This window comes from Rhinolophus hipposideros (genome assembly GCF_964194185.1).
Source record: "Rhinolophus hipposideros genome assembly, chromosome: 10".
Taxonomy (NCBI): Eukaryota; Metazoa; Chordata; class Mammalia; order Chiroptera; family Rhinolophidae; genus Rhinolophus; species Rhinolophus hipposideros.
The window spans coordinates 42,546,254-42,560,462 of record NC_138056.1 but is presented as its reverse complement, the minus strand read 5'-3'; the positions used below and the strand labels follow the sequence as shown (position 1 = coordinate 42,560,462).

General features: G+C 44.4%; 2 protein-coding genes across 6 annotated transcripts in view; both read right to left on the bottom strand.

The window, feature by feature from the left end:
• Positions 1–7,586, bottom strand: part of STK33 (serine/threonine kinase 33) — a 150,818-nt gene extending 143,232 nt beyond the window's left edge. Inside the window, exons 1-2 of the mRNA XM_081063331.1 lie at positions 7,453–7,586; positions 814–879 (exon numbers count right to left, since the gene is read on the bottom strand). The gene's annotated coding sequence lies outside the window, so the exon portion shown is untranslated. The remainder of the gene's footprint in view (positions 1–813; positions 880–7,452) is intronic.
• A 986-nt stretch (positions 7,587–8,572) lies between these two features.
• TRIM66 (tripartite motif containing 66) overlaps positions 8,573–14,209 on the bottom strand; it is a 48,725-nt gene continuing 43,088 nt past the window's right edge. For all 5 annotated transcript variants that reach the window (XM_081063868.1, XM_081063865.1, XM_081063864.1 and 2 more), the window contains exon 20: positions 8,573–13,758. In XM_081063868.1, the coding sequence (XP_080919994.1) occupies positions 13,699–13,758 (60 nt within the window). In that variant the 3' untranslated portion in view covers positions 8,573–13,698. The remainder of the gene's footprint in view (positions 13,759–14,209) is intronic.

Here is a 14,209-nt window from a genome sequence, read left to right as displayed (position 1 = left end):
TCTAAGCATCAGTCTGGCTCTGGTATCTGTGCTCTTAACCACCATATGATGCTTTCAAAGGCCATTTAATGACACTGAAAAATGCTTAAAATTCAAACATTCAAGTATTTTTTTTAACTTCATACCACGTGCCAGACATAGAGAAAGAAAACTGCAATAGTGACAAGTGCTACGAAGGAAAAATATCTGGTGTCAGGAGAGTGTATACCCTAAGGAGGTTTGTCCTAGACAAAGAGGTCAGAGGAAATTAATAATCTGCATTTACAGATGAGGAAACTGAGGTAGAGTGCCTAAATTACCTGCCCACACATCCAGTAAGGGCTGTCCCTATGCCATACTATCACTGGTACGTGCATCCACTGCGGGCAAGAGACCTTAGGAAGTGCTGTAAGAAAGAGCTACCACTTAATGAGGTCCTACTATGTCCCAGGCTCTGGGAGATGAAAAGAGCCTGGAAGGAAAAAAAACGCAACTTCAGAACTTTTTAGGATGGGTTACTTTCTCTAAATCACACTTACCCCATTGTAAGGACGCTTTGAACTTTCAAAAAGGTTCAGGTACCAAAACGGGGTGGAGGCGTGAGGTGTAGATGAAGCAGGCAGCCAGGTACCACCCCAAACACTGGCCCCAGGAGGGGACATAAGGGCTTGGCCTGCTCCCTCAGCAGCTGAGGCTGCCAGCCCACCCGCAGCAGGAGGCCCAGCTGCCCGTTTGCCCGAGCGTTGCTGTAGCAACGGCCGCGTCCAGCTGCAGCCCGGACCCCCGCCCACTCCCGTGGAGACCGCCCTGCGCCGCGACGCCGTGGCCACCTACCCTGGCCTCCGAAGGCGAAGGCGCGCACACTTGGCGCTGGTGGTCGCCGAGCCCGGAATGCAGCACCTGGAAAAACTTTTAGGTCAGTGGAGCGGCCGCAGGAAGGTGGACGGGCTCCGCGCGGGGACAAAGCGCGGAGGCTGGAGCGAAGCTCCCTCTCCATCTGTAGCGGGGCTGGAGAAGGAGCCCTCCGCACCAAGGGGCCCACGTGCTCCGGGTGCTCTCGAAGGCGTCCCGGAGAGAAAGTCTCTGCCCAGGGACAGAGAAGCAGCTCTGTTACACGAAATTAAAACTTCACAACAGTGATATTAAAGGGATGTCCACGCCAATATCCTCCCTCCTCGTCCTACCAATTGGAGCTGGGGCTGCAAGGTTTGCACTGCAGTGGGTTTCAGACCTGGACTAAAAAACGGAAAAATGATCTGGATATCAGCGATGGGGGCAGACCGAGGAGAGTGTTTGTTCCCATAAAGGGGCTGAGAAGGCTCCTGACAAATGAACTGACAATTCCCAGAAATATATTTTATTCACAAACCTCTGGGGAGACACCTAAATGGATGCACCACCACCACCACCGTTACCCACCACCACCACCACCACCATCACCCACCACCACCACCACCACCACCCACCACCACCGTTACCCACCACCATCACCACCACCACCACCACCACCACCACCATCACCACCACCACCGTTACCCACCACCATCACCACCACCACCACCACCATAACCACCACCACCGTTACCCACCACCACCACCACCATCACCATCACCACCGTTACCCACCACCATCACCACCACCACCACCACCACCATCACCCACCACCATCACCATCACCACCACCACCCACCATCACTACCATCACCCACCATCACCACCATCACCCACCACCACCACCACCCACCACCACCACCCATTATCACCACCACCACCACCATCACCACCACCACCACCACCATCACCACCACCACCACAATCACCACCACCGTAGAGGCTGGAATAGGGACTCCAGCTGTATGTTAATGTATTTGTAGACCTGGACTGAACTAGGAATCGCTTCTGTGGACATGGGTCCTGCTCTCTAGCAGCTGTGAGGAAGAAATGTAACCATCCTAATTCTGGACTAATTATTTGAGGAGAATGTCCACTAAAATTTGATTGATAACCAATAACTTGGTAGAGCAGGTCGATTCATTTTATTGCTTGGAGGTAGGGGTACATTTGGCAACTGGGTTCATCCTGTCAGGCTCAGTGGCCATGGTGAGCAACTGGTAACTTCACATTTTTGCAAATTTTCCCAGCACAAATCATCCCCACCATGTCCTGTAGAAATTTGGGGTCTTGGTCAGATTTTGTTTTGAAGAAATACAGAACTATTGTCTAATAAGGGTCTGGAATAGCCTACAAGAATTTTCTCTGTGCCCCTCCTCCTAACCCTACCCCCATCCCAGCATGAGTGTTAGTGCCACTCTGCCCAACAAGAGGAGATAAACTCTACCATCTGCTTCATTGAACTGTGAAGTATATGGATCTGCTTTTAAGCAGCAGCTGTGAAGCCTTACATTCCAGATCCTTACCAAGAAATAACTTTGAACTGTCTACTTCGTAAGATCTACCAAAAGCCTGGTTGAGAAAAACTGCAATTATTGAGAGTTGTTTGAAAGACATGCAGACGACCCCTCCTCTACGTAGTCTCTGGGTCAGTGAGGCCCAAACCTGGCTATAAATCAGAGGCATCTGGGGAGTTCTGTTTGGTTTTGCTTTATTTTGTGTTAAAATACAGCTACACAGGTTACACTTCCAGAAATTCTAATTAAATAAATCCTATCTGAAATGGAACCGTTTTAAAAAGGTTTTCAAGTGAGTTGATACAAAGCCAGGTTGGGTCTATGTATTATCCTGAATTAAGCCAAACCATCAAAAAAGCTGTGTGTTCGTACCACTTTGTCTTCACCATTGCAAAACTGCCTGTATTGTCATGCTTTACCCTTATGCCATCCACTTATTTTAAAGGATTGTTTTTTAAAAATATACCTCTGCATTTACTAAAGGGATTATTTAAAGAATTATACTTATTGCATCTGTGTAGTGGAATCCTATCACATCACCCAGCCCAGTGTTTTTCAAACTTTTAGACCATAATCCACCAAAAGAAATATGTTTTACATTATAACCCAGTACATATGTACCTATACATCTAATAACAAGTTTTATAAAATATTATCCATACCATATGTTATGTACCCTGATACTTGTTATCTCTTTTTAACACTGGTTTCCCCCTTTTAAATCCTTTCTTAAGCCTAAATGAGTTACAAGTTACATTTAAAAAAGCAGCAGTATAGTCAGAGGTGTTTTCTGGAAACTAGTCCTGGATCCTCAGACAAGGTATGTAGGCCACCTGGCTACAGTTCATTTCTCCAATAGGAGGTAGGTGACTCGAGCCAAGCCAATCATATCCCTTTCCCAGGAATTTGCAATTAGGACTGAGAGATTTCCGCTTTTCTCTAGGTAGCTAACATAGAACACCATAACTTAGAAAGTCAGGAGCTGTCCACAGACATGCTTTCTCACCATGTGGTCTGGAGAAATGCAGAAAGCCAGGCTGCGAGAAAAATGTAAAAAGAACAGGAAGGGTGAAAAAGATTCACAAAGAAGAGAGAGAAGAGACCAAAAGAGTTCTGACAGCTTTCCATTCCTTATCATAGTATTTCCTGAAATGAGCTGCATTCCTGCCTGTGAATTCCATGTAACATTTCAAATCTTTATAATAAAGTGCCCTCTTTTCTTAAGCTAGTTCAAGTGGCTGAGTTAGTGTTACTGCAACCAAAATGAATCTAATTATATTGGTTTTATATGACTGTTGTAACAAATTACCATAAATTTGGTAACTAATACATTCACTCTATGTCCCTTATAGGAAGGTCCATGCAAGAAATGTATTTCAATTCGGAGTGCCAGAAAAAAATCGTTTTCCTTTTGAAAAATTGACATATCTTTTCCTTAAGAAAAAAAGCAAACCATGATATTGATTACATTTCCCTACTCTCCTCAGCTTTCGGGAAGAAAGGAACCAAATTTGCAGCTCAACTTTAACAACTTTGTCGAACTCTAAGCCTTGAATACAGGCATTACAACTTTCTCTTGTTCTCTCTCTTCCATTTTCCCCCATTTCTACTTTTTTTCTTTTTGCAGTTTTTCATTGTATTTCACTATTGTTTTTCACTATTATTTTAGCTGCTTCAAATATTTTGCACTTACAGTTTCCCCCTGCCTATAAGGCTCTACCACCACAAGGCTGGTTCGTTTTCATCATTCATATCTCAGCTCACTTGCTACCTTCTCAGAGAAGCCTTCCTGGATGATGACTCTAAAGTAGTCCCTCCCATAGTCTATCACATTACCCTACTTTGTTGTCTCAGAGCACTTCACACCAGTTAAAATAATCTTATTTATTTTATTTCTTCTTTCACTTAGAAGTCAAGCTTCAAGCTAATGAAAACCCAATCTCTTTGTTTATTGCTTGTTCCCAGTGCCTGCGACAAAGCCTAGCACTTAGAAGCTGTTTCATAAAAATTGTGGCATTGGTAAATGGAAGGAAGGAAAGGAAGGAAGGAGAGAAGAAGATTTGTACATGGTGAGATATACTCATAGATGGATAGAAAAATAGGTAGGTAAACTGACGAATGGACAAATACTCATTTCTTAGTGTGCAAATGTCACTAACATTTGTAGAGAGGAATCAGAGAAACTACACCAAGAAATAGAACAACTCCCTAAAACATATACATAGAGCTACTGGGTTTTCTTAGGAAATCCTCGATGTAAAAGCCTTAGACAAAACAATTTTTTTGGAGTTTTCAAGTGGCTCAAGACAGCTACATTAAATATTATGGCTAGTTACCATAGCTGAAGCCAGCAATTCTCAGTGAGATAACGGATTACATTACCATGACCACCAACGTGACAAACACTTAATATTGCCAAGGGAACTGAATCTATTGCAGGGGTCATTACCACACAACAATCTGCTTTCCTCCTATTCCCGTAGTTATTAATGTCACCATTGGCAACAAGTATTATATGCTGTTGACTTAAACACGCTATGGTAACGTCATGGTTATAATACATTAGCGAGTTGCTTGACACTTAAGAAAGAGAGATCAGAATTGAAGTTTGTCAATATAGCAAAATATAGACGCAGTTAGTACAGTTTGTTCCAGGGTTTGTTGACCCTGTTGGTAAAAATACCAAAGTGTGGCAGGGGAACAGATGGACCTCAGTTTTTTAAGTCAAAAAGCAGTTGATTTATGCATTAATTAAAATGTATATCTGTTATTCAAAAGATTTTTAGGAGATCCTACATCACACAAAACAACTCATAATTTTTCTGTTCTATAAGATAAATTCAGAGATGTTTAGATTATGTGTTATATTAAGATTTCTTAAATGGAGACATGTTTTTGAAAAGTATATATGGCAAAATGTAACTGTTTGACAATAGATCTGTCTTTGATTACGGGTAGGCTCTACCAATTTATGTAAGTTCTCCCACTTTTCTCTTCTCCTACCTTACTTAACGAAAGTAAAACTGTACCTTATCCCCACAGCTCAAAATAAAATAAAATCTGGCAATTAATTCAGTTTGTTTGATCAACTGTGGATGTTTGACCCAGCCTCTGTGTATGATTAAGCTAATTAGAGGTCAGGTTAGTGCACAACTAAACTAAATTATTGTTTCATGGACTCAAGGCTTGATATTAAAATGGCAATACTCCCCTAATTGGTCTACAAATTCAATTCAATCCTTATTTAAATAAATATACCATGATAAAAATTAAAATATATATATAAGTATTTGTATAAGTATAAAAGTAGTATAACCTTTTTAAACACAAAGTTTGGAGAAAAGGCAGAAAAATTACCCATAATGCTACCACTCCTAATATAGAGCCACTGGTTATGTATTCTATCTTTTTTCTTTTATTTTACATGTAATTCCATGGTGTTTTTTTATTATTTAATATCATCTCCTAAGTATTTTCCATGTTGCTATTCTAAATGCAACATTGTATAACTCATATTTCATTTGTTAAAATTATTTGCCCCTCCCCACAAGAATAATGCAATGAACACCTATATACACTTCATCTAGATTTAACAATTGTTAACGTTTTGCCACATTTGCTTTACTTCTCTCTAGTAATATAATCCACAGTTTTTCTGAATCCTTGAGAATTAGAGCCCTCATCCCTAAATACTTTAGCATGTATCACCTAAAAACAAGGCTATTCTCCAATTTAGTTGTTCTTTTCTATATTATTCACTTAAAGTTTCTTAGAAGGGAAATTTTGTCTTATAGTTAACTGATAGAATTTCAGTGCCCAGTCTTGAAAATTTAGGCCATTCTAACTGCTAGTGAAAACCAACCCAGTCTAACTACCACTGAAGGTTAAACAATCTTATCCTCCTATCCGGTGTGGAAATTGCATGAAAATTTATAATAACAAAAAACAGAGCAAGATTGTTCAATGAGTCTTAGAAATGCTACTCATACAAAAGCATCTTTTAAGAGGCCTGTGCTTCAAAGAGAGTTATGTTTTATAAAATGTAATCTAATGTGCAAATGTTTGCTTTCTTAATAATTTATTTCTTTTGATAATTATTAAAACTGGCATCTGTTTTTTGAAATATCTGAGGGTTTTCTCAAGTCAGAAGAAGAAGTCTGGAATATTCTTCTCCCTTCATGCATCTCAAGACTCTGTTGGATTCATAGTTCAAACAAAGACTTGGAGAGTCTTTGTCTCATTTAAAGTATGCCCTATAAACTCCTTAAATATCATTTTAAATTGTATTCTACTAATTACTTCATCTTTTATAGGCTCTTCATTATTTCTAGTATTCTATTACAAATCTTGATCACACTTAAAAAACATAAAAATAAAAAGATAACAAAAATAATAAATTCTTAATATCATCAAGTATCCTGTTAGTGTTCAGCTTTTCCCACTTGTCTCATGATATTTTTAGTTTGTTTAAAGTAGGATGGAAATAAATTCTATACTTTGCAATTGGTTTATATGCTTTCTAAGTCTTTTTAACCTGTAGGTTTTCCCCCCATCTCACTTTTTTCCTCTTGCAATATGTTTGTTGAAGATACTAGGTCATTGGTCCTTTGAGTTTTCAAAAACTGGATTTTCTGATTGGATCATTGTGAAGTCATTTAAAGTGTTCCTCTAGTCTTGGCATTTCCTGTCAATTGCGAGATACATCTGAAAATTGGTAGTTAGGTCTAAAGGCTTGATTAGATTCAGACTCTGTTTTGTTTGGAAACACTTCCTAGGTGATGTGTTCTTTAGTCAGAGACATAATGTCTGGCTGTTTTCTATTTTAAGCTTTTCTTTAGAAGTCCTTGTCTATCCTGCATCCCGGCCACATGTGCAGGAGGAGGGTGCTGCACACCTGCCTGCCTGGGCAGGGCTCGCTCTGGAGGGTGGGCTTGCTCTAGCAGCTTGCCATGGAAACTGAGGAGTGGGGAGTGGGGAGTGGAGAGGGACCTAGAGAAGGACAATACTAATAAAAGTAGTAAGGAGCAAACACAACAGAGAAGGCTTGGGAAAGCTTTCACGTACCCGGGCCAGTCTGCGAAAGGGTGAGGCATCAGGGATGATTTCTAGGTCACATCTTGAGCATTGAAAGTAGTGCTCATCCTTTGCTGGAACACAAACTTCTCTGATTGCCTTCCCACAGCCCTGGGTTCTGAGACAGGGAGCATGTGAGGAAGAACACGTTAAGGGTGCCAGGGAATGCCTCGTGGGTCAGGTGACATTGAGACACAAAAAGCTGTCCAATAGACGAAAGGACTGTGGATCTGGCACTCAAAGAGTGGGTCCATGCCTTTATCAGATTATCTGAGATTTCTGCATTAATTAGTATGCTCAGTTGCAAGAGAAGAAACTAATCATGGCTAATTTAAACAGAAAATAAGTTTATGAATACTTGTTCGGTAGTTCACAGAATTGCTGGAAAGGCCAGAAAATTAAGCTGAGAGCTAATTGGTCTGCTGAAGAAACTAACACTGCCATCAAGCACCACGTGCTTCAACTTGTTCTGCTGCTTCTGCTGCCATGGAAACCCCACCTCAGTGCAAACAACACTGTCATCACAGAAGTCTCTGTGGTCCCTGCTTTTTTTGTTTTAATTACCACCACTAGACCTGTACCCTGGCTGCAAGGGATGCTGGGAAGTCGAGATTTTAATATATCCAGCTTCTGTAGTGAGAAGTGAGCTCTGCCTCTTAAGACTCCTGAGATAAGGCATTTCCCCCAAATAGGAAAGAGTTCAGATTCTACGTAGTCAAAATGAACGACAGACATCCTTTACATACAATGCCCTTGACTCTGAGAAACCACTGATGTACAGCTGGCAGAGAGGACAGGTAAGGCCAAGCAACTGGGGAATATCACTATATAAAGAACATTCTGGAAATGCTTAGCACCTAGAAGTGGTAGGCATTCATAAGATGCCTTTCCCCTAACCCCACCTCAGTCTAGCTGCTGTGTTTGGAAGAACAGGCTGTGTTTGTGCAATGAGAGGCAGAGAGCTGAGTTCTTCTCTAGAAGGAAGGCTTCCCAGGCTATTCTTCCCTATCTTGTGTCCTCGATGATGCTGGGAGTCCGGGGGCAAGAAGACCATTAAGCAGGTTCAACCGTCGTCACTGAAAAAACACTCCAGGACACAATTATTGGTAAAGAAAAGTGCTATTTTTTAATTTGTTCTTGAATGTATAGGTCCTGTTCAGATCAGTGACACTTCCCCTTACAATATTCCTTCCTCACGCCCCCAACCAAAACTTTGGATTCCAATGGCAACTTCTAGAAGAAGCCTGGGAGGAACTCACCCTAGATATCCAAGAAAGGGGTGCAGCTTGAGGAATGGGCATATGGCTCAAGAAACAGCACCAGCTACCGTGGACGTTCCTGAAAGCAGCTCACTTTGGCCTGCGAGTCCCTTTGCCCAGCCTTGGACAGGGTCCCCCAACCGTCATCCTGCTCCCAGTGTTCTCTTGTTCCTTGTGTGGCCTGAGCTTTAGAGCTAGACTCACCATTACCATCGTCAGAGCTGGAGAACTTCTGAGAGTCACCGTTTTCAATAACCCCCACCCCCAACGCACACACACAACTTTATAGATGGGGAAACTGTACCCAAGGTCACACAGCTCCTAATTGGCAGAGCCAAAAGTTAGGTGCTCAGCATCTCAAATCAGATATCTGTCTATTATACCTCGGTACCTCCAAGAAAACAAGCCACACCCCCCTTCAGCTCTAGGAACAACTGGAGCAAGCAGGTGATGAAGATCAGTATAGACAGGAAAGATCTGATTAAAGGAGGCCAGGCTGACCCCAGCTGAAGCCCCAGCAAGTGATAAATCACAGCACTTCTCAGTTTTCTCTCTATCAGAATGTTATCAGTGGCAGATGCCCACCTGGCCAAGATTCCTCTCCCGGCTAGCAGCACTAAAACGTGCATGGAAACATGTTTTACCATGATCCCCAGCTCCTCACCAACTGTGGCAAGTTCTAACTGGTATGGGGATCATGGTGAAGAGCTGCCTGCTAGCCTGGTAATCCCCTTTACCAAACTGCTTCTGGTAAGACCCAAGTCACAATCTTCAGTCCCCTTAGCAAACATGGCTAAAATCTGTCTCTGAGATGTGCTGGAAGAGACACAGGGGAGGACTCACAGATGCTGTCATCCCAGCACCGCTCGTAAACATGCTTGGCATTGGACAACTGAGTTCAGGGGAGAAACGGAAAGAAAATAGGCTGACACAGAGAATGGGGAGCAGGAGCAGCTGTGCTTCCTCTTGCCTACCCAGCTCCGGAGGAGGAGAGACCACAGAAAGCCATAGATATGTCCCCCTGTCAAGGTTTCAAGGAAGGCTCAGCCTGAGCAGCTGAGAGGCAAGAGGATAATCCAGGGACTTGCGGTGTCATAAAAGCCAAGTGAAGAGGATGTTTCAGAAAGGAATAGGTGGATGGTGTGAAATGCTATAGAGAGCTCGAGACACTGGAGAGGTGAAAGGCATTTGATTTGGCAACTGGGTGGTCACTGGTGACTTTTATGAAAAACTATAGAGGGTTGAAGAGCGACTGAAAAGAATCAATGAAAAAGATTAGTTTTTAAAGAAACTTGGCTGACACGGGAAAAGTATAAGGGGCAACAGATTCTAAGAAATTTTGTTTTAATCCTGGAGAGAACTTTGCTTGTTTGTAGGCGATGTGGAGGCAACCAATGAAGAGGGAGGCTGAAGACCCCAGGAAGTGAGGGCAGTGGGACAGGTGACGGGGCAAAGTCTTGGAGGACACATAATGGGATTCAGGAGATAGAGCACCTGGATGGACAGGGGACAGGAACAAGTGGGGCAGGCACTGAGGTCAGTCATGTGCTGAGAACAAAGCTGAAGGACATGGGTGGAAATCAGAATAATAACAAGTCAAAGACATACCAATCAACACGGAGAGACCAACTGAGGCTGTCAACTGAATCTGCCATGCTTAGCAGCCCAGGAAGAGGGAGCAAAAAATAGGCTGAAGCAGAAAATGGAGACTGGTTAATAGTTTCAGCAAAAGTTGGAGAAGAAGAGAAAGTTCAAGATGCTGATAAAAATGTCTGTGATGGGCCATGGGGGTAGGCTGCGGAGAGGAAGGCTGAGACTGGGAGAACAGCTGAGGTCATGGCAACAAGCTACAGGAGCAGGCAGTTTAAATAAATAACAGCGAAGAAGTGGGAGCAGAGGAAGCACAGCAGTAGTGATACAGAAGGAGCAAAGTCTTGGCTCAGGAGTTTGGAAAAGAAGGCTATAGGTGATACTACGGACAAAGAGAGAGCGCAGAGCCGAGCCTAGGAACAAACAAGAAGGGGCCCTGGTCATAGGAGCAGGGCAAAAACCTGTTTCCAGAAATGGGTACAACAATTCAAGAGTGCGCCAGGGTTGATGGCAGGGCCTTCATAGAACAGAGCCTATGGAGGGGCTGGTGGCTGCCACTAGGGAGGGGTACACGCAGAGGGTGTGTAGTTAGCAGCTGCACGAGTCAGGTGAGCCAACCTACCCGTGTTCTGGAAAAGTGCTCTGCAAGTTCATCCTGCACAAAAGTCTGCACTAAAATCCCCTTTGCATCAACTGAAGCCACTTCTCTCTCCTGTTTCTCAACACACCCAAGAAGCCAAACTTCTCCTCTAGAATGGCAGAAGAATCCAGAACTTACAGTACGTCCATTTCCTGACTTTGTTAAGGGTCAAAGGACTGGACTGACTTCAAAATGGGGCCATTATCAGATAAAGTCCAAAGCAGGATCAACTCAAGTGTTTCCAAAGAGCCACTGAAGTCAATCATTCAGCTAATAGCTTTAAAAAAAATAATTTTTTTTCTAAAAAGTCATGATCTGTTTTCTGCATGCAAAAACAAAACAAAACATAACCATGACTCAAAACATTGGTGCTAAGCACTCAGGAAAAACCAGAGACAGGGCAGTGCTATAGGTAATCAGTGTAGGAATGGTGTGATGGGCCAGGGCCTTGAACCCTTGGAGGAAAGCACACCTAACCTCCTGCCCCTCTCAAATCAGGTGCCTGAAGAGAGCCTGTGACCGTGCAGGGTCTCTGTGATCGGAAGGGAATATGTGACTTTCTACCCCAGCACTGAGGTTCCCTGGCCCCGCACACTGATCCCTGGGCCCCCATCAGGGTATACCCAAGCTGGGAGCTTCACTGATGAAGGGAAGCCAAGCATCTAACCAGGCATTTCGGATTCATATTTGTGGCCTCCAGCTAGTCTTAGGGAAGCATCTCAATCAAACTTGAACCAGTCACAGCTTTCACCTGGCTGCCCAACACAAAGCACCATAGAGTTCACTCAGGGGAGGTGGGAATGTGGGCCACGCAAAGGAAAGATGACCAAGAGCAGGAGTTAGTGAGGTAATTACAGAGGGAACCCAGCAAAGTCAACCAAACAGAGAAATGGGTTCAAAAATGGAAAGGGGAGTGGCCGCAGCCCAAACCAGAAAGCCCCAAAGAACAGAGGGCTAAATCCAAAGACTACCCGGCTCCTAGAGTATAAGACGTAGTTACCCCAAACGAGACAACGGGGTTATGGAAGCCCACCTGCTTAGGAGAGCTTGGCAAGTGCTGGTGAAAGAATGGCAAGTCACTGGGCACCGTTTGCTTTGAAGTGGAGATGACCTTCCAGCCTGGGTCGAGAAGGAAATGAGCAGTGCTATCACCTCACAAGGAGAGAAGAAACATTTTCTCTGATCACAGTGTTCTCATAGCAAAGGCCCTGCAAACAAGAACTTCCCTAAACTGTATCTCTACGCAAAAATAACGCCATGACCTACGATTCCCTTGAAATTAGCTAGAGCATGACAGGACCAGGGAGAGCTGTGTTGCCAGGCCACTGAAGTACCGAGTACACGGCATTAACAACAGGCTCTCTGGCAAGCAAGCCTTTGCTGGCAAGGTGGTGGACTCCCCGTGCCTGCCCAGTTTTCTTCCTCCCAAACAGCCCTGAACAGACCATGAGACCCATTCACAATGCAGCCTGGAGCTCGGTCCCACTTCTGGTTTCTAGAAGTCAAGTCCTGAAGTTGCTTCAGGGTTACTGAAGGGCACTGGCTTCTCACCTCTGTTTTCCCCTTCTCCACCCAACACAGCGCTTCCCATGAACGCTTAGGTCTGGCTTCTGCCAGTCACTCAGCTTTCTCCAACCTCCAACAAAAACAGGGCTACCAGTAGAGTCTTGGCTTTTTCTGGGTGTAGACAGCCTGAGGGCAGGCAAGTCGGAGGACTCACTCTGACCTTTGGCTCTGTGAACATGGACAAGTGGGGGACTGGGCTCTCTAAGCAAGAGACAAGGCCCAGCAGCGCGAGCTGCTTGTGGGTCACTCTCCCTGCCCAGGAAGCCATCTGAAGCAGCTGCCTCACAAGTTCCCAAGCGGAACTCGGGATCCAGACCCCTAAATGGACATAATGAGGGGGTGGCCCCCAACGATCACTTCTAGGAAGGCAGGTTCTGACAAAAGAAGAGCTACTATTAGCCTAAAGAAAGTGGCATCGAGGGCTGGCTCTGAAGATGACATCTTCTTAAGCTCAGGGAAATCTGAGCTTGAAGATGTAAGTACTCTCTGTGCAGCCACCGAGCCCGCTCAAGAATGCCGTACTAACCAGAGCACTTTCACAACAGCCACCTAAGTCAACATCAGGAAAGGGGGCATGAGAAACAAATACCCTGAAAACCGATAGAACCCATATAGGCACCAATTCGAGACTTCTCACCTCTAGAAGCCTCCATTATCCTGCCCAGGGCAGGTGCCTCTGTCCTGGCAGGCAAGCAAAGGCAAACAGTGACAGTCTTTGGCTGTGCTGGACCAGGGACCACAGGCTGCCATGTGTCAGAACCTCGCTCCCTTCCTTTACCCTCTTCTGAGCCCCAGAGGAGTTCAGATGTATACCTTGCTCCTGAGCCCTGCACACTAAAAGGTGTAAAAATTCTGCTTTCACAGCAGGAAGAATTCATCAAGGAAGTGAGGTCCCCCCAAGCCTGACCAGGCTTGGTCTTGTCAAGTGGACCCTACACATCTGATTTTTGTGGTAATAGAGAACACCTCCCTCTTTGCTGTTTATTACTGAAATCTTCTCTGTAGTGGATGCACTATGGCTCCCAAATAAATGCTGGAAGATGCAAATGGCAAAGCAGGGCACTACACAGCTCCACGAGACTTGTCTCAAATCCACAATCTGAAGAGAATGAGCTGAAAGGTGGGGAGGAGTGGTCAACAGGATGGGGCTCCACCTGCCAGGATTCGGGCTCCTTACAGCTCTCACACCTGGGAGATGCTGTTGGTGAGGCGGAATGACATTCTTTTTGTTCTTTCATTCTCCTGGAAGAAAACAAATACATTTTTGGAATTGAAACGGCCCAATGTAGGATTTATTAAAGTAGAAAGGTTGCAAGTATCCAGATTGTGATTCCCCAGAGCCAAAGGGTTTTACTCTACCCCAGGAATGCAACAGCAAAACTCACTATACACTGTGTGCGAAGTATCGTAAACAACAGGGGGTGGCAGGTCAGACCCTGGCACCCAGTGGGCAGGCAATTCATTTCCGTGAAATTAAATAGCATTGAATTGATATTTCAGGTCTGCACAGGTGGGACCCGCCAAAAAGGGTCAGAGGAGCTCTCTTTGCTGCAAGCAATACCTCTCCTTCCTTCTCTGCCCCAGGGGCTGAATAGATCCCTTCCTTTCTCCCAAACCCCAGTTGAGATCAGGCACCGAGACCAGATACTTCTCCTCTTCTGGTCATCACAGTGTAGAATAACCAGCACTGAGC